Source organism: Triplophysa rosa, linkage group LG9, assembly GCF_024868665.1.
Source record: "Triplophysa rosa linkage group LG9, Trosa_1v2, whole genome shotgun sequence".
NCBI lineage: Eukaryota > Metazoa > Chordata > Actinopteri > Cypriniformes > Nemacheilidae > Triplophysa > Triplophysa rosa.
In genome coordinates, this window is record NC_079898.1 from 9528065 (window position 1) to 9554183 (window position 26119).

A 26119-nucleotide genomic window follows, 5' to 3' on the forward strand; every position below is an offset into this window, starting at 1 on the left:
AGAGAGAGAGAGAGAGAGAGAGAGAGAGAGAGAGAGAGAATGGCATACCATTTTTCCGCACTGTTTCCACTTTTATCTAAACTTTTATATTTTATTTATAATTTGTATTTAAAATCTTTTTCAAGTTGTTTTTCATTTACAATGTCTTTTATTTTACATTAAAATATTTCAGGGGGGTAATATAAATAAGAATTTGGTTTAAATTTACAAAATGTATCATGCTGTACAGTATATGACTCTTTCATTATCTGTTTTTGACTGCTTATGCACATTACACAAAAAATATCCATTTTGAATCTACTCTGTGCACATTTTTCACACATGTTGGCACTGAAAAACGAGAAAAGACTCATACTGTATGTGTGTGTTGAGTGGGTAGAGGTATTCCCCTGCGCCCCCTTTTCTGGGCAGATGTGAGTGGGGAAATAGTGATGGTGCGTACAAAGACGAGAAATACAAAGTAAAAATACTCATCACTGATGAATCTGAAGGAGTTTTTTCATAATTCCATATATAAAATATGCATAAACGCCTCTTGATGATCTCCTGGGGGCTTCAGGTTGAAGGTTAATTTAGTTTAGTTTAGTTTAGTTTAGTTTAGTTTAGTTTAGTTTAGTTTGGTTTAGTTTAGTTTAGTTTAGTTTAGTTTAGTTTAGTTTAGTTTAATTTAGTCTCGTACTATAATTTTGTGCTTTGCTTCAAACCTCAGTATTCATGTAGACCAGAGGACATTGGTCATAGTAAAAGCAAAAGATTAGCATATAGTCAAGCATATTATCTTAGCAACAGGAAGAGCTCTGTGGGTTTTAAACACCCTTAGTGTGTGTGTGTGTGTGTGTGTGTGTGTGTGTGTGTGCGTGTGCGTGTGCGTGTGCTATGCGTGGGAAGGGCAAACCCTACGGTATGGGGACAAAATGTCCCCACAAAGATGGCAATACAAAGATGACATTTTTTTGTCCCCATGAGGAAACAAGCTTATAAACCATACAGAATTCACTTTTTTGAAAATCTAAAAGAGCAGACAGTTGTGTGTGTGTGTGTGTGCGTGCGTGCGTGCGTGCGTGCGTGCGTGCGTGCGTGCGTGCGTGCGTGCGTGCGTGTGTGTGTGTGTGCATGTGTGCGTGCACGAAAAGAAAGCAAGGCAGTGTAAAGAGTGTGAAAACAGATCTAGCCTATGTGTAAAAAAAGTTTCAGAGATGGGTGGAGACTGAGTGCTGCAAAACCGTTAAACAGACAAAATGCCATCGCTGCATTCAGAGCCATTCAAAGGTGAGTATGACTTAACTAAAGAGCTACTTGCAACAAGTGTAGTTTCATCATTTGACTCAGAGATGTTTACATAAATGTAATTAGTAATGAGTCAAGAAATTTTGGTGCCGATGGAGATTTTGCTGTTGTTTGAAAAGAGCAGTTTTCTAAAAGTATGCAAAACCCTGGATTTTAAAAAAAAGATTTACATAAGTTTTCTTATAATATTTCCCAATCTTTAAATATTGTAATATTAATTATTTGAGAAAGCATTTTTTTACAAAACATTTTTGATGCATGTTACATTTGAACAATTATATTTTATAAATGTATTTAATATAATAAAAACATTTAATTATTTATCATTTTTATTGTTCTTTATTCATGTGATTTTTTATTTAAATGAAAACATATTCTAACATGAGACAAATATAATATTTTTTTCTTGGGGGCATGTGCAGAATTCTTTATATACTCCATATACACACTTATACAAATTTTATATTATGTTTTCCATCACAAAATAACTTAACATAAACAAAAAATATATCACTTATTTTATAAATCTCCTTTTGTTTAACAGCTGTCTTTAGCAATAAACTTAAAAAACTTATAATTACAAATAATACCCAAAAGCTTACCTCTTTTAAATCATCTTAATAATTAGACAATTTGATTACCTATCTTATCAAATAACTTAGTTTGAATAAATAAAATATCATAATACTGTTTTAACAGTTACACACTGTGACAGTAATTGTTTCTAATTAGAAGAGTTTGTTTTAAGTTGGAACTTTTATACATTTTTAGCTTTCTTTGCAACTTTTGTAAAATAGGACATCCATTGACTGTCTGCCTTGCATCAGTAAGAATTTCCTAACATTTGAGGGTGTAAGATGGAGTGATTGCTATCTGTCAAAGATGATGTGCAGGAACTGGTTTCTGGGGCTTTCACAGAAATAAAGAAGCTCACTTTACTCGCTTCATTTACACTGGCCACACTTCACTGCACTGACATTGAATGTAATTATTTTATACTCTTCATATTTTTCTCTTTCTCTGCATGCGCATATTTTTATATGGCACATTAAAGTGTACAATATGTTTCACCGTTATATATGCACGACAAAAATTGTATGGAGAGAATTATTCCAGACTGTATTATTCTATGGATATAGCATACAACCAATACCCGGTAAAAAAGCAGGTGCACTTTGAGCAGTTCTAAGTTTAAGTAAGATACAAAAGTGTTTTCAACACGCAAGTAATGATCTGTAATTAAATATAACTAAAAGTATATTGTTTTAAAATTGATTGCATACAAATGCAAATAGGCTAACATCAAATTTTGAATAGGTTTTTCAGACGGTATTTTTATTTGTTTTTAGCAACATTGTTTCTGTGTAGCACCTAATAATAATGATCTATTTATTCTATCAAATAAATGTGAGAAGTGTTTTCATGGCTCTTGCTCGCGGTATTTTTACACAATCGGTTCATACAACTTCTCATCTGTTACCCCATATGACTTGTAACGTGAGCACAGGAACGAGTGTAAATGAAACCAAGCAAGCAAAAGAGAAGCTCGCCTTACGCATCCGTCACTTACGGAAAAATTAACAAAAAAGCCTTTAAAATAAAAAATTTGTGTAAGTAATTTTACTTGTCTTAAATAAGAAAAACTAAAACAGTTTACAAAAAAATATATAAAACATTTAATATATGGATAAAGCATAGGCTAAAGTAACGTAGATTTTTATACGTCTATGAGAATAGAATAAATGAATAGCAAATAAAACTGACTTATTAAATTTTAAGAGATATTGGGCAAATTAGTGTTCAAAATTAATAAAAGTGAGCAACAGGTGCCTATCGAAAAACGAATACGAAAGTAAGTGATAAAAATGTTTTTACACAAAATCTTCACGAGATAAAGTAAACAAAATATTATATATGTTTAACTTTCATTATTCGTGAAATTACAGGGAAAAAATTCCACCCGGTTCCATGTTTGGGACGTCGGGAAACTTTTTTCCATGTGGAAAACAGGAAAAGGTAATGAACTAAAAAATACAAAACTTATCAGATATATTTAAACCTTAAGAAAATATAAAGAAGACTGCAAAAAAGTAAACGATTTAATTAAGAGTAAGCGCGCAACGAACACGCCTTTCGGCAGTAAAGCGAGCGCGCGCCTGAGAGGATTGAAGCGGCGCTCTTGCACCTGCTGCAGTTAGGACCAAAATTTCCATTACGCCTGTTCTTGTCACTTTCACGGAGAACAATCCTGTACCTCTACTAACTTTTTTAAACGTCAACTGTATCATTTCTGTCACTTGGAAAACACTGAGCATGAATGTACCTGCTATTCCTTGAGTTTGTAGTATGAAGCTCTTCCAGCTGTCCCCCGCCACTCCATGTGCAGAAGTTCTCAGTGGCGCGGCAGCACTATGGAACTCTGCGCGCGGTCCCTCCCCTCTCCACTGCACTTCCTCCTTCCAGCCCAGCATTGCTATGTCTCTGTGCTCGTACGAGACATTTTGCAAGCTTTTATTCCAGAGGCCGAATCTGCTGGGGGAATCGAGGCAGCAGACCTTGGCACTTCGCTTTGTATTGTGCCAATAAAAGCTGACACCCAGTAGACCATCACTGGCAGCCATGCATGAGATGGGATGAGGCGGGTTAGGAGAGAGGACCGATCATTTCTTATTTATTTATTTATTTCTCTCAGAGGGTCTCTCGTTCAGTGTGGCTGATCTGGTGTCACCTGTTTTCACATGTTTAAAGAATATTTTTCCTAAATAAGAAATGATGGCTGCTAAAGAAATACTGTAGAAAAATGCATTAATTGACCTAGGCTATATGAACATGTATTTTTGCCATATATGCCATATAATTGATATATGGTAGGATTTAAATTAGTTTTTGTTAAAACACACACCAATGTATAATACAGATGATGAGATGAAACATATACTGTATATCCTGTCAATATGTAGTTTGTAGCTTCGTGTTCGGAAAAAAGCAGCAACTTGCACTGAATTAAAAGCTTTAAAAGAACAGCACATTATATAGCAAGTGACCTGCTCAATATTTCCATCATTACTTTATTGAAATATATCATTAGACAGAGAATGAATAAACTAAACAACATGCTAGCAACCATCCAAAGACATATCATTTTTGCATTAATATTTATAGACATAGTCAATAAATAATTAGTTAGAAAGCAATATTGGCTGCAGCAAATAGGGTCATTTCACTCATTCCCATATTTCGCCATAATATTCTGAATGATGTTTCTGGTGTAATGCCTTATGAATGTAATAAATAAGAGTCTTTTTGCTTCCAGTGATCCAAATGTTTGACCCTTCAGGTAGTGGTATCTCAGGAGCTTGTGGTGCAGGCTGGGAGGTGCTGAGTCATGTACAGTAGGAGGCCACTCTTATCTCCCCTCTCCAGGAGAACTTCTGGCAGTTGGGTGTGGGGTGAAACGGGAACCTTGGATGTTGTTGACTTTTTCTCTCAGGACAACCTATTGTTTGTGTAAGGTAATTACTCTCAGGACAGCTTTTCAAATGACCATCTTCTGATATCTTAACAAACAGAGCATAACCTGGCAGCGACATATGATGGTGGGACAGTCTGATCTCCAGAGATTGAGTTGAGGGAATGCTTAGGGCGTAGTGTGACTCAGCAAACTGTGTTTCAGCTTTAGTCAACCCCAGCAGGGTAAAGAGGCGGCCTACAAGCTAGAACGTTCATTTGAGTTACCCTAAATCAGCACAGGACTGGATTATTAATACTCACAGACTCACTTAATCATCTGTTAAAACTGAAGTAAAAGTGTAGCCGTTTATTAGACGGTTTCAGCGGCAGCAACATAAACAAACGTTATGTGGCCCAAACTTAACTTCTGGTAGACCTCCACAAAGAATCAATAACGTTGAGTAGCTTTAATGTAATTTAATACAATTAATATAAAATAAAATATTAATATCAATTATTATATATATAAAACAAATTGTTATATTAAAACCAAACACAGACCGGAAGTTAACTTAGTGCCAGGCACGTGCGTCCGATGAAACCATCTAAATGTTCATAAATTTTGGTTTGTTTGACATAATCTGAAAACCTTTATTCACAGCGACTCAAGAAAGAGCCTTGATTATTTCTGATTACTTGTATTAATAAATTACATTAAATAAAGTCAAATTTCTGTGAAGTGTACTTCAAGTAATTGATATGTACAGAGGTATTTGGAGAATTTCTAGTTAACTTCATGGGTAAATGTTCATCTAATGTAATATTAAACAATACTGAATTATAAATAAAATGTGACATTTTAAAACATTTTTAAAGTGACGTACCACATTAATTTTAATAGATTTTAAGGTCCAATGTGTAATTTTTTGGAGGATCTATTGACGGAAATGCAATATTATAAACATAACTATGTGTTCAGAGGTGTATAAAGACCTTACATAATGAAGTGTTATGTTTTTATTATCTTAGAATGAGCTATTTCTATCTACATACACCGCGGGTCCCCTTGCATGGAATTCTCCATGTTGTTTCTACAGTAGCCCTAAATGGACAAATTGCTCTACAGAGCGCGTTTTGTTAATCCATTATCTCCTTCTGCAAAGAAGCGAAAACATGACGACATTTTAGTTCCGTGTCAGCCACCGTAGTGCTTCGAAAGAGAGAGGTGGAGTGAGCTGCTGGTTGCAATTCACAACCTCACCGCTAGATGCCATCCATACACTGGACCTTTAAATTAATTTGTTTTTTAAACATTTGGCAGTAAGAATTACATTTTAAAGCAAGTTACATACATGCTCCTAAACCTTTTAAGTAGAAATCTGATAAAAACACAGCACCTATATTTGCTGAATTTTGCTTCCTATGCAGAATTTGGACTTCCTTTCAGATAATAGTATGAACAAAATTATCACACTGGTGTTTACCATCCAGCAGAGAGAAAAGGGCCTTTTAAATGTTATCCAGTACAGAAACGAGTGAGAGAACACAGACGTCGGCGTATTGCTTATTTCATGGACCCTTAAGCAGCTTTTACGCCCTCCAATTTAGAACCTTAACAACATGTAATCCATAATTTGTTTAACTACCCAAATAAGTCGGAGATGTTCAAGATAGGTAATCACGTTAATAGCCTGGTCTATTAAAATTCGTAATCTGGGGCTGAAAAATTTCTCTTTCTTTGGGAATGCATTATGCAGGGGGATGTCAGAGTAAATTAAATTCCCCTCTGCACACTAAAGCATCAATTTCCTTATGGTAATTATCTGCAGGAATGGATGTGTCACTGGAGGGAGTCAGGCATGCTTGACATTTAGCCTCTTTATGTGGAAATGACGAAAAAAAAACGAAGCGGTGGGGGGGAAATTAATCTCTCGGCCGAGCGAGTATGGTGAAGACCTTAAAGGACTGTCGCTGAATCAGTCATTATGTTTGTGACCCCATCTTGAAAATTGAGCCCATGATACAATGTAGACAAGAAAAAGACTTAAGGCACAGAGAAGAGTGGAAAAAGTTTTGTTGCAAAACTGATCACACATCTACAGTTTGGGGAAGCGGATATGGTGATTGGCTGAGACAGATGCTGTTGGCTCTACATGAGCAGTGATACCTGCACCTTCACTGGACAGAGGTTAAAGGTGCTGTGTGTAATTTCTTGGAGGATCTATTGACAGAAATGCAATATAATATACAAAACTATGTGTTCAGAGGTGTATAAAGACCTTACATAATGAAGCGTTATGTTTTTATTATCTAAGAATGAGCTATTTCTATCTACATACACCACGGACCCCCTTACATGGAATTCATCATGTTGTGTCAGCCTCTGTAGTGCTTTGATAGGGAGGGGTGAAGTGAGCCGTTGGTTGCTATTCACAACCACTCCACTAGATGGCGCTAGATTTCACTGACTGGTCCTTTGAATGTCACACCAAGCCCGAATTGTCTAATCGGGAGGACCTGGAAGACTGCTGGTGGGCCAGTCTGTTTTTGGCCGCGAGGGCCAATTTTGTTACGCCACTGCAGGGGCGGACTAGCCATCTGCAAATGCGGAAAGACGGACGGATAAGAAATTATGACAGCATCCCCAACCTCACTCCACCCAAGTATTCTTGTGTACATTGCGGCCACAGGAAATTACCTCTGTTATTATCACATTTATATCACATAATTTCCTTTTTGAATGATGTCATGAATCATTCATATTTTTAGTCCCTCCCCTCCAACCTCATGGCTCAGTCCTGTCATGTAATGCTTACTTTTTACTGTCAAATCAATTTAGAAAAAAATCATGCCCTGTCCTGCACAAACCGCTCAAATGATTATATTTCTAACGCTCATTTGAAAAATTGAATTTTGAAGAAAATTACAAGATAAAATTAAACCAAATGTACATGTACCATACATCCAAGTACAAACTGTTTAGCATTTTTAATGATTTATTACAGAAATTAAATCAAGCGTACATCCAGTTAGATTTCTGAAAACAACGGTCAATCCCATAATCCCTTGCATGAGCATGTTGATTAGCTTCTATGAAGAATGAATTGTCCACCCCGTCTTGTGCAAGTGGACACATATGGAAAAACTGAAATTCAACTTCAACTTCATTTATTTATAGCACATTTAAATGCAACGTTGTTGTCCAAAGTGCTTTCACAAAATTCAGAATCAACCCGCTTAAGGTCTTCTAGAAGGTTACAGTACCTTGACTAATTCACAGACATGTGCACATTCACTCACGTAAATTGTGATTTCAGTAGACATTTGGTGATTAGGGAAAAACTCAGAAACATGAAAAGGTTGTCTGAACAACTTATTTTGTCCTCAATCTGTCTCATATGGTGATTCCCACCATACACAGATAAAGGTGCTTCACAATGCCATAGAAGACCCTTTTTTTGTCTAAATGGTTCCATAAAGAACCTTTAACATCCAAAGAACTTTCTGATTCACAAAAGATTCTTTATGGTGAAAAAGGTTCTTAAGATTATAAAAAGGTAAGAAAGAGATGGTTCTTTAAAGAACCTTTGACTGAATGGTTCTTTGTGGAACCAAAAATGGTTCTTCTTTGGCACCACTGTGAAGGACCTTAAGGCTTTTAAAGGGGGCATGCAATGGTGTTTCATGCATTCTGACCAACCGACGAGCGAGACCCGCTTACCATCTAGATTGGCTGCGCTGCGTCAAGATTGGCTGCACTGTGGGCTTGCAGCTGGTTACTCTTGCGATAGGGAAGTTTAGTTGTCTGCTTGTTCACGGCATTTCAGTGATGGATGTTATATAAATGGTGGATATAATGCTGGATTTTCAGATCGTTTGAAAAATTGAGCAGTTCCAGCGCTAAAAGATGCTGGACATGAACCGCATGCGGTAAGTGAAACTAAGTCATATGTCTGTGTTTTGTTGCCAATCAGCGCATGTGTAAAATGTAAACAACACGAATTTATAGTGAATCAATAGTTATGCAGGGATAATGTGATGTAGGCTATTGTGTGCTCGTGCTGTAATTCCTACCTCCCGCATACCCCAGGAGGTCATATTTTCCCGGAAATAATAGTACAGCTGTATCTTTTATAAATGAGATCAAACCAAATACTCTTCGAAGATACGGAGTATGCAATAATACACTACAGGTACTCAAGATTAATATGAGATTGGCAGAAACTGCCTGTGTTGTGGCAGCTTTATTTTTAAGAGTGTATAGATGTCTGAAAAGAACTGGAAACTGGAAAGTGCCCAGAACATTTAATGGAAATGTTCACCCAAAAATGAGAAATTCTGGCACTGTTTACTCATCCTCGTGTCATTCCACACCTGTGTGATTTTCATTCTTCTGCAGGAACATAACAAGATAAAGAATCTTCGCAAACGTATTTTTCTGTTACCACAGCTTTTAAAAAGCAGCATATAAGACCATAAGACAGTTCTCTGTAAGGACCAGACCACAATGATGACTCCTGGAGGAGTGGAACACAAAAGAAGATAGTTTGAGAAATGTCTCAGTGGTTTTGTGTCTATACAATGGAAGTCAATGGGGTCCCAATGCTCCCAACATTCTTCTAAATATCTTCTTTTGTGTTCTGCAGACAAAAGAAAATCATACAGGTTTTAAATGACAAGAGGGTTTTTGTTGACCTGCCCCTTTACGGCTGTTGTTTAAGTGGCTTAACTTCTTTAGGTATTTGTAAAAAAAGATACAATACATTTTGAAAAGTTTTTTCCATTTGCTCTTCTGTTGTCACCACAAAAACCTGCGTCTGATGTGAAGTTTAGCAATATCAACTTTCAAGCACTTGTTGTTATAACTAGTTGTAAAACTCTTTCGGGGTGTTTTTACTGGTGGGTTCAACTGAGCTGAATCCAAAGCGAACTGTTTTTAACACAGAATCGCAAAGACGACAAAGGGGGAAACAGGAAACCAGCACGCTCCTATTTCCTGTAAGCAGGTGAAACTGCACTGGTATTCTCTCGTTTATTCTCCAAACCACAGTTCTTGGTGTGCAAAAGCATTTCAGAAATGAAAAGAAAGAACAAAGTTTTCGTTCTGCACTCTGCATTGCTGCAGTAAGCATGAAGCAGCTCTTTCCACAAGTAGTTTGTAAGTTTGAAATGTGCTGTTTGAATGTACCGAAGCAATAAAGTACGCAGAAAAGGATCTGTGACAAAATCATGCACTCATTTATCCACACGGACACACAATGTGTGCAAAGATGTAAACACACACAGAATGTTTAAGACAACCTCCACATTTTCAGAACCGCTCATCTAAATCAAGGAAAATTGTGCTAATAAAACATCTCATTATTCACGAATCAGTCAATGACAGAGCATCATTATAGATCTATTCACAAACACAGATTGGATTTCATCAAAATTAAGTTTTTCATTTTCAACATTTATTCTTCTCTTGTAGGAAGTATATACATGCAGTGCCTTACAGATATTTAATGGAACGTTTTGGGTCTTGAGGATGAATGTAAGGGTTTCCCGGGGGAACGGTGGTGACCATTCTTGAAAAAGGGGCTTTATGTCCATAGACCGGGGAGTTCAGGGTACCAGGACTGCTCCTAGAAACAAAATGCTTGTAATCTTTAGGTATCCCTGTTGAAAAAAAACAGCATATGCTGGTTAGGTAGGTTTTGAAGCAAAGTCACGTGCTGGTCCTAAGCTGGTCCCAAGCAACTAGCTCCTAGATCAGGACCAGCTCATAACCAGTTAAGGACCAACACATGACCACCTTAAACCAGCTCAAACCAGCTACCATGCCTCGAAACATACCTAACCAGCATATGCTGTTTTTTTTCAACAGGGATCTTCAGATATACCTTCCTGAAGCTTCAACAATGAAAAGTTAACAAGAATATGGACCTAAATTAGAATTTGTCTCATGATTGATGGTTACCAAAGCAGCAGAGGAATGAAAACAGTTTGGAAACATTAAAGTTATCACCTTAAAAGGAGGAGGGGAGAGTTAGAGGAAGTTATTAAGGTGCTGTAAGGAAAAGAGACAGGGAGGCCTGTTTTATCGGCAAAGGAAACAGATATCACAGGGCCAGCGACTCCAGGAAAATGGATCTGGGTTGAGCAAAAACCACGATTACCACCGGTAACAAGAACGACCCTGCTTTGGATAGGGCCATCTGGAGAGGTCTGCTCCAAAAAGACGGTAAACCAGCTACTCTGGGGGCCAGCAGCTAGGAAACACGTTTTCAAGAAAACCACCCGGTCCCTGGGTGAGGAGTTTGGTTTTCCTCCAGTGCTTTTCTCGAACACCTCCTCCTCCTCGTGCTTCCTCTCTGCTCGAGCTGCACATGCCTCATTCCTACTCATTCTGAAAGCCGAGGACGTTTACAGATGCAGGGTGAGGGTGGAGGAACGCTGCTGCTCTTCCCGATAGTGCCTTTCTGATTTGACTCTTCAGAAACCCACAGAAAATAACAATTTTTTTATGTTTTACCATGGCTTTTTTTCGACTTCAGGCCGAGAACGTGTGAGGGGTGAAAACTTTACACGTCATGTTTGGGTGCTGTAAATCGACTAAGCAGCGCTCTGAGATGCTGTTCGCACACCTCCGGCTATAGCCACACGCTGCAGTTATAGAGTAGCAAATGTAGGGCAGAAGCAGAGCTGTGTTCCTGACATAAGCGGAACATGCGAGAGTTTGACAGAGTGCAGATAGTCAGACAGAAACAGACAAGAGATGTTCAGATAAATGACTGCACTGGTTATGGGAACATCTTCAGATTGATCATATGACATGCTTAATGTTACAAGACACGCGTAGGGCTTCAGCATTACTGTAAAAACTGACATGACAATCATTTGTGTGAGAAATTGCTCCCTGTTTCTTTTACAGTGCACTGGGTAATGCCGTTTGAATTGTGAAATGTCATTCCTTAAAGTCACTCCATACGGCTATTCTTCAACATGTTTAACGCTAACAAATCCTTCTAAGGTGAACTATATGCAGTGTTGGATAAGTTACTCTGAAAAAGTAATTAATTACTAGTTACTAATTACACATTCAATAATGTAATTAGATTACTGTACAAGTTACTTTCTTCAAAAAGTATTTAATTACTTATTACTAATTACTTTCTATATCCTATATCAACCTTGATGAGTTAAGTGATTCAAGGATAGACATGAAACGACTCTTTTAATTCATTCAAATAAATAATATAAAACTACATAAAGTATTATTATTCATTACAAATGTGAGAATTATACATTAAAGCACGGATTTTGAAGTTAGACTTTGAATTTTGATGTAAATTCCTCTTCTGCACACACACATATTACACAAAGTATTTACTTTAATTACATCAGAAGTAACTGTAATTAAATTACAGAAAAAATAAGAGTAATCAAGGGATTAGACTGCATGACAAAGTGTGCACTATATCACCAACATTTATTTCTTCATAGTAAACTTTACATATAGTCAGTGTTGGGTGTAACTAGTTGGGTGTAAAAGTAAGGACTTTACTTTTTCAAGGGAAAAGTAATTAAATTACAGTAACTAATTACTTAGTAACTAGTTACACCCAACACTGACTATATGTAAAGTTTACTATGAAGAAATAAATGTTGGTGATATAGTGCACACTTTGTCATGCAGTCTACAGAAAATAGTGAATGAGCGAGAGATTTTAGACAGAGCTGCAATGATATTTACCATAATAATTATCATAATTATCTTATTTGAGAAACATTAGTTAAAATTATTAAGTATTGTATACATTTGAACTATTCAAGATTTGACAACAAAACGTAGAGTATGTTAAAGTAACAGAATAACCTTTGCAAGGATTTCTAAAGAAGCTTTATGAACTCTATGAACTTTCTAAATACATAGTGCTGCTGCAACCTGTTGAGAAAACGTGGTATTACATGTATGGTGGAATTAGTAAAAACTTGCCTTTAAAGTGATAGTTCACCCAAAAATAAAATTCGGTCATTATTTACTCACCCTCTGGACATTTCAATCCTGTATGACTTTCTTTCTTTTGCAGAACACAAAAGAATATATTTTGAACAATGTTGGTAACTGGCCCTCATTCACTTGCATTGGTTTTGTGTTCATAAGTGAACGGGAGCCAGTGCTGTACCAACTTTCTTCAAAATATCTACATTTGTGTTCTGCGGAAGAAAGTCATAAAGGTTTGAAATGACAAGAGGGTGAGTAAATGATGACAGAATTTAAATTTTTCACTTTAACATATTTTTTTATTTAAAGAGATCTTTCGCAAAAACAAATAACTTATCAGAAATCATGTTTTTTTAAATGTGCATTCTTAATATCAATATCAAACTGCAATTAGGTTGTTTTAATTAAATAATAACAAAAAAAGCAGCATACTAACACAATAAAAACATGATAACATACTAAAAAAAACATGATTTTTGCAAATCATTTAAAGACATGTTTTTAGAACAATATAAAATTAAGCACAATAAAAACCATTCTTTTGTGATAGGAGCAATTTGATTGGTGAATCGTGCAAACAAATGTTGTATATGTGATTAAATGAAGTCTAAATACTTAATAAATACTTAAACGTATAATGCAATTATTAGATAATTCGGTTTTGCACTACAGCAGTAGTAATACATTAAATAACATTATATACTGCGTATTTGTAATAATAAAAAAAATTGTACTGGAGTAACTTACCCTGCTGTCTGTGCAGTATACGGTACATAAGGAAGACTGACAGCTGAGGTCTGGGGTCTGTCAAACCGGGCTTTTCCGGTGTAACCAGGTATAGTATTTCGGCTACAAAGTAAACATAACATCTGCCTTATGAATGGTTCTGCATGATGGTTATAATATACGACTGCTGTCTGATATCCAGAATCATACTAGCTTGTAGGTGTTTGTGGAGGCACTGTGGTCCGCAGAAGTGTCAGGGGTATAAAGTCTTCATCTGTGATGTCCACACTATCCATGTTCTCCGAGCCAACTGTTCCACTGCACATTATGACAAGATAACATCATTTAAAGCCTAACACTGGCAGGTCTATATAATTAGGAGTTTGTAACATACTTTTCAGATTTTTGTGTTCTGAGGCACATTTGTATAAAAATGTATCTGCTTACCAGTATAATGGTATTTGGCCTGATTTTGGAGATGGGCTGCAGCTGTTAATAGACACGATTACATTCAAATGTTATTAAATTTTATTGAAAATATTAAAACAATATAGAAGAGTAAGACATTCTGTTATATGTATAAATGCTACAGTATACTACATTGGAACTTACAAGCTTATGGGTTTCCTAGGGTAAAATGTGGAACGCAACTGTTGTTTGGTCCAATGGGATCCAATGGCCTGAAAGCAAGTAAATCGCTCTCAATGTGTCGAGATCAATGCAAAATCTAACTGTCACTCACAGTACAGAAGACACACCTGCCAGAGCTCAGGTCTACTGTGATATCTCTTCAGCACAGAATGTTGACTCACACGGTCGGCCATTTTCTCCAGAGTAGTCGTGGGAGGTTTGTGACGAGGGGGTAACTTTGAGTCCCAGTCCACGTCCTCATAACCTCTGTACATAGCATCTCCACACAATTACATATGTAAGGGATCATTTTTAGTCAAAAACCTAGACACAGTAATATGGACGCTGATGTGAAGTATCAAGTAGTTTATATTAATTGCTGCATATTCCTGTAGCCTACTTATTATGAGACTACTTGTCAAGTCAATAGACATGAAATATTAATCCGAGATGAAATTATGTTTTGAGATACCTGCAGAATGTATGTAACTTCACTTGCGCATTCAACCGGTAACACTGAAAAAATGTATATATTTAATGCACTACACATCAATTTGGATGAAAGCACCTATCAAAAGCCTAAGCAAACAAGTGCTACAGAGTGCATTTATAAAATGCAAATGAGCAGGTTTGAGGTATAATCGAGATAAATGCATAGCAGTAGTTCTGCTGTTAAGAAACCTTTTAGAGGAATTGATCAAACCTTTGGGCTGCGGAAGTGTAGATGAAATGTCGCGCTGCCTTCTCTATACTATCAGGTAGAGCAGACAGACAGGCATCCTATAAAAGAATAGTAAATCAAAGAGTGCAAAGGGTATTAATACCCCAGTAGTACATGAGAAAAATAAACATCAAACTCACATGCACATTTTAAATGAATAATGTATACCATAAAAGAAATAAGGATTTAAAGGGACAGTTCACCCAAAAATTCATTGCATGCCATTAAAAACCTGTATGGCACAAAAGAAGATATTTTGAAGAATGTTGGTAAAACAACAACATTGGCCTCCATTGACTACCATTGTATGAACACAAAACCAACGAGACATTTCTCAAAATATCTTATTTTGTGTTCACAGAGGAAAGAGTCATGTACAGGTTTTGAACCACATGAGGGTGAATAAATTATGACAGAATTGTCTTTTTTTTCCAGTATTAGTACAACACTCGTGTTTTTACTGACCGTATTTATTTCAATGCTGCCCGGAATGGTGGGCACACTTGCCCACCCTGAAAAACAAAGCAGACAGAAAGACGTAATGAATATAATAGTGTTAAACAGTAAATTGAAAAAAGCAAAACTTGCTTTTTACCTCCGAGTTTCAGCCTAGAATTCCACCTGTTGTGATCAGACTCATGATAAAGAAGAGATGAAGGTCTCATTGGAGGGGTCTGAGGTCTCTCTCTCACCCCAGGCGGAACCCACAGATCGGACGGAGGGTAAACTCTATCCGTGAATGGTGTTCTAATCTTTGAGCCCAGATGCACCTGTGCCGCCGCACTCAGCTGACCAGAACACGGATCTATAAGGGGCATGTCGTCACGCAAAGGTGCCAGAGGTGCATTTTCATCCGGAGGCTGGGCTACAGGATTAAATTTGGAGAATTCAGGTCTGTTTTTCTCAACCATGCTGTCAAAGTCATACTTCCCCTCGGGACCTTTATCGCAGGGCACATTCAGACTTCTGCACAGCCACCTGCTCACTCCTTCTGAACTCACAGCGGGCGTCCTGAGAAAACGCACGCGATAAGGAATAGACTCCCTGTCCATTAAATGATCCCTTAAAGAAAACGGTTAACTAATGAATAGAAGTGTATTTTATAAATGTCGCGTGTCTCTTCTGGGGGTGATGGAGGCTGCTGGTGTCATCATCAGCGTTAGTTGTTGCCAGGAGACTGTCATGAGTTTGTCATTTGATGGCCGCCTGTGTCACTGAAGACAGCGGGGGTTAAATTACTGGCATGTTTCTCTGACACGCACACGCACGCACGCACACACAAAAGTCTTGAAGTGAGTACAGTGATTCTATACTATGTATATTCTATCTATATTGAACAGTATAAAGCTATACGTACGTTGTCCTAAATGCAGGAAAGAAATGTACAGGATATATGAAAAACATAATATATAAACGCAGTAACAGGCTGTTGTCACTAGGTGGTGACAGATTGTCATGCATTGGGTAAATTTACACTCGTGTTTTTAATGTTCCGGCATCCCTTGGATTTTAGTTCTTGGATTAAATACTGTATAATAGGCACTCTACAGAGACTTGAAATAATACGATGTTTAATGTTTTTATGACTATTATCTTTCAAGGGACCACGGGACAGATCTTCCCAGACTATTTTTTTTTAGCTTGCTGTCATTCTGGTGACATTGGTTACGAATACAGTTATACATGGGCGTAGACCTAGAATATGAATAGTGTATTGTATTTGTAGGAACCATTAATCATTTGTGTGATTTTCTTTCACACCGCTTGATGGTGCACCTTTTTATATACGTTAGGTTGAGTGTGACATCGTGTGTGCGCGAAGAAGGTTTTGATCCTGGCTGAAGATGAACAGGTATTATAAAATTGCGACTTTACTTTGCTTTAAGTTTGTGCAATCGGTGTGAAAGATGTTTCGTGAATAAAGTGGAGGCTGTACATTACAGTTGGGCCAGGAAGCATGGCTGGAGCTACAAAGTTAGGCGAAATTTCGACTTTTTCGCTTTTTCTTCTTTCTGTGTTCTGTGAAAACGTAGAATTAGGACATACAACCGGTGATGTGTAATAGGGAAGTACACATTTTTTTACGTCGTAGTGAGTCAATTGATGCCAATGTTAAACGCCATGTATTGATGTAATTACGAGATGAAAACTTGCGAATTGTTGCAAGAAAACTCGTTGTGGGATACAGCTACGGCGCGAAATCTCGCCAGATGAGCGCTGTTTTAATCTTAATCCTACATTTAAACCTTAAATCTCGCGGGATTTGGCCGTAGCTGTATCCCTTCTAGCTACAGTTGGGTACCGTTCACTTTTTAGCCGGTAGCGATACGGTACACGGATTTTGGTGCCGGCATCATATACATATATATATATACACACTCTCTGTGTGTTAAGATATTTTATTTAATTGAAAAAAGAAGTCCAATTTATTTTCGTTTTGTGTGAAGTAAAATGCTCTCTCTCTCTTTAACGTACCTGCTCTCGCGCAGCATCCGATGCGTTCTCAGGTACCGAAAATTGGCACAGATTGATTTAATGTGAATCGATACTCTGTAGTACCGACGTAATTCGGTCGGTGCCCTTAAAAGTTCCAAGTCCGGTACCCAACCCTACTTCTATCCCTAGCCAAAAACTTAAATTGTGTCCCAAATGACATACTATACAGTACACACTATGCACTTAAAGGGATACTTCACCCAAAAATGAAAATTCCTTCATCATTTACTCACCTTCGAGTTGTTCCAAATCTGTATACATTTCTTTGTTCTGACGAACACAGAGAAAGATATTTGGAAGAATGCTTCCATGTAGAATGTAACCATTTTTTGGGTGAAGTATCCGTTTAAACTATGCACTGTGAATTTTAGAAGAGTAGTATCGTCCCAAACGGAAAACTAAACGGTTTTATACTAACCGGAAGTGTGTGCGGTTTCCCAGAAGAGTGCAAATGACGTCAATTGTACAGCAATGTACATTATACATTTAATGTAGTTTTCATCTGTTTTGCCCAGCATAACTTTAGTCATCATCAGACGGTAGCGTTATCACTCTGCAGGAGAGTTTTGCTCAAGCAGCGTCTGATAGCCCTGCGTCCCTTCCACTACGTAAGCGAAACGCCGACCCTTGAGTGCGTGAAGCGTCCACAGTTCCATACTTCATATTTTCGGTTGAAAAAGTGCATCATCCAGGTACTTCAAGTGCACTTCTTTTTTTGAGAATTTTCAATGTGAACACACTACTCGACACTGTTTATACTACAAGATGGCATTGAATAGTGCATAAGTGCGCCATTTGGGACGCACCTTTAGCTATGAAAGTTGCAGCCGAGTGTTTCCATATGACGTCAGAAGGTATAAATCGAGGTTCTGAGAAAAATTGGAGTCCATTTTTGCAGAAATCGAAATCTCATAATTATGGTAGTCCCAATCGTAGCGCTGTTTACATTTATACAGACGATGAGGAAAAGATGAAAAATGCGGCCTTCGTAGGCAGTACACACAGGTGACAGTACAACATCTCTGTGTTATCCTGTGTGAGATCTTCATCTAGCTGGTTTTTGAATACCTGCAGATTCATGTTTTGCTTCAATTTCACAGTTCTGTTATTTGTAAAGATAAAAAATAAATAACTGCTGAAAGAGCGAGTCAATTTAAAGGTGAAATTTATTTATTATAAAAGCCAATTTACTATTTTTTAAATCAAGGATTTAGGATTTTTATTTCATCATTAAACTAGTCTTTTATTTATTAAGTAAGGCAAGTGTTTTGTTTTAGATCAGTGGATGAGGCGTGATCGTCTGTGTCTTTGAAGCCTGTCTGAAGCCAGCTTCCTTTTGAGGTACCTTTATACACATTGTTGCTCTGCTGCTTCTGTTTACCATATTTTAAATATTTTGTTTATTCAACACTTGTCATAAATGTGAGCTGAGCTGTGAATATGAATGCTATGGAATGGTGCAAATGGTACCTGTAATGTACAGAAATGTGTTTTGAGCTATTCTTACAGTGCCATCTACATACAATACATGCTTTAGTTCAGTTGTTTGTGTACACACTTTAAACGCTTTAAAATTGGTTAAAGTTTTATTCAAAGGGGGAAAACTTCATACAGTACACAAAATTCTGCACGTGAACATTTGGGCAGCTGCCTATGGTTAGATGCACCCAGTGACATCTGGCTTATTATGATTGGTTTATTAGGTAAATGTGATCCAAGTTGACCGTTGCACTTTTCCCAGTGAGGTCGCTGTCTCCTCATATAATGGATGCATCCTTAGCTGCCTATGATACCCCCCAATCCTGTGCGTGTAGGTCTTCGGTTAGGGGAAAAATAAAACGTCAGCTGTGTGATTGAAGTCATATACATTCAATCATTTTTAATGTCATATCTCAATTTAACAAGCATTGTAGTCACTAAATATTTGCTTGGTTTTATCTAAGCAAAGTTTGTTTTAGATCAGTAGAGCTTCACCTTCATGCTGCCTGTGAAAATGTGGCTCATACCAACAAATGAAGTGGATTGTGTTTGTTTGTTTGTTGTCTAGCTTTGGACTATAATCTACATACAAAGATATGTTCTCCAGTGCATAATATTGAGTGTATGGTGGTTCAACGGACTACAAGAGATTTTTCTGTATGTTCACTGAAGTGTCTCATATAGTCTGCCTCAGTGACCAAAGATTAGGGATGGTTGGCTTCATAAAAACGGTCAAATTCAATATTCTTCTTAATAGCAGGCTCTAAAAACAACTTTGTCATTAATATAACTGTGTATGCTTGCGTTCTTGATGAGAATGCCCTTGTACTGTATATCTGGGTAGTGCGATCCGGTCCTGATGATGCTGATAAATGATGATGGCTGATGTTAAACCCAGGCCTTCTTTAACTTAAAAACCCAATAAGCATTCAGAGAACTGTGCGGCCTGAAAATGGGGTGTAAAAATAGCCCAATTAGAATCATTTGACAATGGTGCTCTACATGTGAAACACCTCCTCCTTCCTCCATAATTATGTTGGAAAAATATCACAGTTCCGGTTCAGGAGAAAACAAAAAATGAAAAACAGTGTTTTCTGTGGGGTTTAGACTTTGCCTTAAATAATTTACACCCTTTATAGCACTTTCCTTGTTTCTAGAGAGTTGAAGGTTGGAAACTGTACATCTCAGACTTTATTGCAGGAAACATCCTTTAGATCTTGTTTGACTCGATGTAGCTATAAACATTAATCATGTGTGAGTGCAGGTTTTTCTAAACAAAGTCTTTTGAAAAGCTCTGTACTGTAGCACACCACAACTGTACTGTGACTTACACTTACAATAATATTATTTACTTTAGTTATACTATGTTGCTATTATTGGTCACACCACATTATAAGTGGTTGTCATTGACCCATATTCATCCCATGTAAATACATTTTTGGGTGAACAGTTTCTTTAATTTAGGACAAAACAGGGATATTCACAAACATCCCATAAACATGTTTTTTTCCTAAACATTTTTATGGGACCACAGAATGAGAAAAATGGCCTAGAAACATCAAAATATACTCTTTTTAGGGTCCTCTTCTTACTGTATTTTGACCTCTACACTAAGAATGTTCCCACAACAGTTCAAAATCTCTTTTATCTATCCATATTACTCTTTTGAAACATACATTCTTTGTTTTATTTGCACTTTTTCTTGCTCGGATGTTTTTTTTCTTTGAAACTCTGATTTCTCAGATTGTTGTCTTCACTGTTGTAGCTGGTGTTTAGTGTTCAGTGATGCTGCCAGCTGAGCACCAGTGAGGGGTCTGTTTCTCAAACTAGACACTGATGTTCTTGACTTCTTGTTGTGCAGCAGGGTCGCCCACATCTCTCACTGTCCTGCTTAGATCCAGTTTGCTTTCTTCTTCCATGAAATGCAAGGACTGGCCTTCATCTCTCGAAAGTGCAATGCACTGATGAGTTCTTTAAGGACTGTTTTGTAGGCCAGTGTCAGTATAGTCCCACCCCCAGGCCAAGATATACGTAACGCCAACCTGATCTCACAGGAATTTGTAACCATTTTACGCGGTGGCTAATTTGTAATTCTTACAATGTGAATTGTACAAAACGAACGAACAATAGAAAAAAGCAACACTGAAGCCCCACCCCTAACCCTCCCCCTAAACACCTAAACTGCCCCTAACCTCACTGGCGCGAAAGCAAATCGTACAAACATGTACAAATGAGATCGTGCAAAGTCATACCAATTACGCAAAATTAGCCACATCGTAAAATAGTTACGTTTTTGCTGTGATATTGTTTTGGTAATGCAGGGAAGTGATGATGTTTGAGGGGAAGTTTTTGATAAAGAAATTATTATACATTTACAGTATAATAAACACTTGAGTATTCCATATAAAAATAAGAATTGTCTGTTTTGATTTTGTGTTGACTTTGTGTTCATTGTGCTCATTATGTAAAAACAGATCAAGATGCTTTTAAGTGTTAATTGAATTAATCGGGCAGTTGACACTCATCTAATGGCCATTTACATGTATGTTATTTATGCTTCAATTTGCATTCCATTACAGTTTCTCTCAGTAAAGCGCCGCCTGTGTGTTTGAAGACAAACAAACAAGCACTGTGGTGTTTCTAGAAGCGTAAACAAATTCCCCTGTAAACAATGAAGAATTAATGCTTAGGCATGAAGATTCAGCCGAGGACAGCAAAATGTTTAGCTTTTGGACAGACACTGTATAAAAACGAGCTTTGATTGGTACTTTCTGTGTTCACACTAATTGGCCCTATTATCACTGTCAAAAACAGTGTGATGACATTTTTGCAGCACCATTGGTAAAAGGCTCCTCGGGCATCCGAGTGAACCACTCTTACCCCAGGTAAAACAAGTTCACTGGGAATGGGCAATGCAGCCGCTCCCCCCGCGTTCCAAAAGATGTGGAGAATATGGGACATGCTTCGCGCTAAAGTCAGCTAAGCCATTTCTTTTCCTAATTAATGCTCAATTCCTAATTTATTTGTCTTCACCACTCTCGCCCGCTTTTGCTTAGGGTTCATTCTGTGGGGGAGCTCTTAATGAATTACAATATCCTTTCTGCTCGGAGATGAACGTATTTTTGGCAGGGATATTGGTATTTTTAGTCCAAGAAATAATTTTCTTTAGAGAGGGTAAGGGAAGAGAGAGAGAGAGAGAGAGAGAGCCGTGTTGCTGAAATCTGGTTATTAGTCTGCTTGTCTGCTCCCTCTATTTCTCTGCAGGCCATGACATTATTTAAATAGCCGAACACCCATCCCGTGCCACCACAGTGGCTAATTTGGGTAAGCCTCATTCATCTGGAAACAGAAGAGCAACAAGGTGAAGGAAAAATGAATGAATACAGAAGGAAAGATAGGTGATAGAGAGAACATGAGCAACTAGCTGCTGTTGGTTAATTATATTGACTCGACAAAGCCGACATACTGTTATTGTACAACTCGGGTTAGATTTTTTTCAAAATCCCTGACCTGAGACCACAATTATTTTAGAGATTTCAACCCACATCCATTTACTTGTCACAGAACGTCAGTCTTTTCTGCTGTATCTCCTCAACCAAATGACACTATTATCCTGTAGTTGACTATTAAACATTGCCTGCGCAAATCCCATAGACTTTCATTAAAAATGTCATGTTTTTCTTAGTGTGATGTTACTTTAAACCTTTCAGACAAAGGTCCATCAAATTTGGACCATCTTTCTCCATTTTTGATTTTTGGGATATGTTTGTTTATGTTCCTCTTGGCCAGGGATCATTGTGGCTCTGTCTTGTACATTAGACAACAGGCATGGGATGGACGCTGACCCACAATGATGCCTGAATCTGTGAAATAGAAAGTGGGAGTTTGTTGCAAGAGTGAGAAGGAGCAAAAACAGACACACTGAAAATATTGCTCATGTAATGTGTAATTCTGGCTCTCATACGCTGTCTACTTGAAGAGCTTTCCACTGTCTGCTGCATTTAACTATTTCAAGTTCAATAAGTAATTGTGCGTTAAAGGCGCAGTTCTTGAAAATCAGCGGCCACTAGCTTTGTATTATAGTTTTGCAACGAATCTCTGAGTCATTTGCTCACCCCTCCCTTTCGAAGTACGACGTTGGCCGCAACAGTAAAAAAAGATGTCGTCTACTGAGACAGCGGATAGCAGTGATACAAGCAACAATGTTTCTTTACAAAGGTAAGGCAATATATTAACATAATTAATCATTTAACATGTATTCTATTGCGAAAGTTACTGTTACAATTCTATAATTAGATATATTTCTTGCGTGCTATCTATTACACGCTGAGAGTAGTTTAGTAACTAAAGTTAGCTAATCATAAATAGCAACGCTGTTCAAAGCGTTTGATCTGAAAGCGACATAGGCAGTTAGGTGTAAGTTAGTAGACGTTTGTCTCCCCCTTTGTAAAGTCAGGAACAACCGGAGTACGTACCGCAGGGAAGGAAAAACATTATTATTCGGAGGTTATATGGCCATTTGTATAAAATGCTAACGTTACCGTTTCAACAAAACAGTTGTTTGGTAAACATTGAAAAAGTGGAAACATTGAAAATGTTGAATTATCTTACCAGTCTAGCAGAAAACAGGCAACTTCGGCGTCGCCTTGAAAACATTTGTCTTTCAACAGTGCCTTCCATCTGGTAATAGATACACCAATGTTTATCCTGGATTTCTGCCGCCGTTTGTCTCTAATTCGTCAGGCAGCATCACGTTTGCGCTTCTTTGACGACGGAGATTCACGCTATGTCGGCACTTGTGCACAATACGCATGGTCCTCCATTTTATCAAAACTTCTAAGACAGAACAATCAATTGCTTCAGCTAGACTACTACTCCTTCTCTCCATACTACGACTTACTACTTTGTGCGTCTTCAACTCCGTGATGACGCAAGCTGCGTCTAAAAAACACACGAAGAAGACCAACATATACGAAACGCGCGTGCTCTGTAGAGCTGTTTGTCCGTTAGAGCTTACTGTACAAAACATGGCTGCACAACATAACAAATTCCATGTAGATAGGCCCGCTCCCCATGTAGATACAACTGATTTATTCTAAGGTAATAAAAACATAACTTTTCATTACGTAAGGTTTTTATACACATCTAAAGACACAGTTTTGTATGTTATATTGCATTTCTGTTAATAGATCATACAAAACATCCCGCATTGTACCTTTAAAAGGGATTTAATTTAATAAATCGGAGAGACAGCAATTATATATTTATTTTCTAAACGAAACGCACTGGCATATAACGTTGATGACTCATTGTTATTGGCAAGTGTTTTCTAGTGTGTACAGCAGAACGCTTACTCTAATGCACTGTAATTCTGAGGTTTGATTAGTTTCCCCAAAAACTCAAACTGACAGTTTTTTACTTACCGTCGTGTCATTACAAAGCTGTATGCTGCTTTTTTAAAGAGCAGGTTTCAAGGTTTTTGTAAGTGTCCTAATGTTGTATTAGAGTCCCTAACAACATGTTCAAATGCATCAAAGGTAAAAAAAAACGGTGCTATTTTCTTAAAATATGCATTTAGTATCTATCCATTTCTCAAAGATCCCTAAACGATTCCTCCGAAGCTGTTCAAATGTTCCGCTTCTCTAAGCTCCTCCCTACCGCGAGTCCAGTGTGCTCCGATTGGCCAACTGGTCCAATCAGTTGTGATTGGTCTTTCTTCATACACTGCGTGTCAGAAACGAAACGCCCATTACCACAGTTCTTATCTCAGGAAGGTTTATGTAAACAAAGACGCTGTGTGTAAAAATGGCATCAGTATTACCATATCACAAGTTTTTATCTTTTGTACAATACTACGACATGTAGAACGACAACAGTCTACAATAACCGCCACATTATTAGGTAAGAGTTGGATTATTAAAACTGTAACACTGTTAACTTATACGTTGTTTACCTGGAAACCTACAGCTGTACTAAATATACAACACGGACTAGCACAATTACTTTAACGTATATTGTAAGCACTCAATTTAACATGTACACATAACGTATTTATCATACTTACAGCTTGTGGTTCTAAGACGCTTGTTAGTCCAAATAAAGTTGGTATTGACTTATCTTTAAGGGTCTAGCGGCTGGCAAATCCCGCGTTGAACTCGCCAAAATTTGAGAAGCAGTCGTCGGTAAAATGACGAGCACATTTCACAAGGTTGGAATTGTACTGCAGTGGTATGTGGAAAAAAAAATGTAACCACTGATCCTTCACATCGTCATCCTTTGGCAGCGAAAACAAAGTACATTTGCGTTCACAGCACAAAACACAGCGTCCCCTCGACATGTTGTATACGCAACACTACCTGAAGTGCTAGTGGGCAGGTCAGAGTGTTCCTGTTTCGTGGGAAGGCGGGGATTGTGCTGATGCATTACACTGTGACGTATCGATGTTACACTCAAAAGATTCGAAAGCCTAACGATTTGTTTGGGCGGTTCGGAGTCGACTCCTTACTTTGGAAGCCAATATCTTAATTTATCATGGACTTTTTGGAATAACAACTTTGCAGATCGTCAAAATTGAAGGAAAGCTACGTTACATACTGAAATGCCGGTAATTTTATGAGATTCATGAAACCTGCTCTTTAACATAGAACAGCGGTTCTTAATCCTGGTCCTCGCGACCCCCTGCTCTGCATATTTTGTGTCTGTCTTTTGTTTAACACACCTGATTTAAAACGCCATCTCGTTAGAAGAGAGCTCAATGAATGAACTGCGTTCCAATTGACGTGCTCCCTGAGCAATGGTCACTGCTCTCTACTCCCTGCACACAGGAAATCGGCTGAAGTTTACTTAAGAACATGAATTTGCGCAAAACGACTGCCTGCAGCGTCCTCACACAGAAAAAATTTACTGCGGAAGTTTGAAGGGTTATTTAACCGTAATCTTGAGATTTGTGTAGTTACGCTTCGTGCCCTTTGGATGGAAAATATAAGCCCATTTCGAACTGGAATTATGGCAGAATATCTAGTGATGTTTACTTTGCAGGGCTCTTAAGGGGAGTATTGAACAAACCTCTGAAGCGGTAAGAAAAGCATACAAAATATGCAGAGCAGGGGGTCGCGAGGACCAGGATTAAGAACCGCTGACATAGAGAACACATTTCGATAACATTTGACTTTTAAGTTTTAAAGTGATTATTCGCCCAATATCTAAATTCTGTCATCATTTATTCAACCTCATGTCATTCATGACCTGTATATGACTCTTTCTTCTGTGTAACAGAAAAGAAGATATTTTGAGGAATGTCTCAGTGGTTTTGTGTCCATACAATGAAAGCCAATGAGGTC

At 37.7% G+C, this 26119-nt stretch overlaps 2 protein-coding genes and 1 long non-coding RNA gene across 8 annotated transcripts in view; 1 reads left to right on the forward strand and 2 right to left on the reverse strand.

Annotated features, from left to right (window-relative positions):
• The window catches only part of ikzf1 (IKAROS family zinc finger 1 (Ikaros)), a 22358-nt gene extending 18438 nt beyond the window's left edge, over nt 1-3920 (reverse strand). For 4 of the 6 annotated variants that reach the window (XM_057342296.1, XM_057342295.1, XM_057342294.1 and 1 more), the window contains exon 1: nt 3611-3908. In XM_057342296.1, the coding sequence (XP_057198279.1) occupies nt 3611-3908 (298 nt within the window). Of the gene's footprint in view, nt 1-3610 lie in introns of all 6 variants that reach the window. The other 2 variants (XM_057342298.1, XM_057342297.1) reach the window with 2 other exon arrangements.
• A 6296-nt stretch (nt 3921-10216) lies between these two features.
• Nucleotides 10217-15856, reverse strand: LOC130559271 (spermatogenesis-associated protein 48). Its single transcript, XM_057342239.1, has 9 exons — nt 15400-15856; nt 15270-15316; nt 14787-14863; nt 14212-14350; nt 14066-14133; nt 13901-13942; nt 13664-13771; nt 13475-13576; nt 10217-10364 (listed from the first exon to the last, which is right to left on the reverse strand). The coding sequence occupies exons 1-9, from the start codon at nt 15854-15856 to the stop codon at nt 10232-10234; spliced, it is 1173 nt and encodes a 390-aa protein (XP_057198222.1). The 3' UTR covers nt 10217-10231.
• Nucleotides 15857-16607: 751 nt separating this feature from the next.
• The window catches only part of LOC130559426 (uncharacterized), a 42380-nt gene continuing 32868 nt past the window's right edge, over nt 16608-26119 (forward strand). Inside the window, exons 1-2 of the long non-coding RNA XR_008963570.1 lie at nt 16608-16656; nt 18578-18641. This is a non-coding gene — a long non-coding RNA (uncharacterized LOC130559426). The remainder of the gene's footprint in view (nt 16657-18577; nt 18642-26119) is intronic.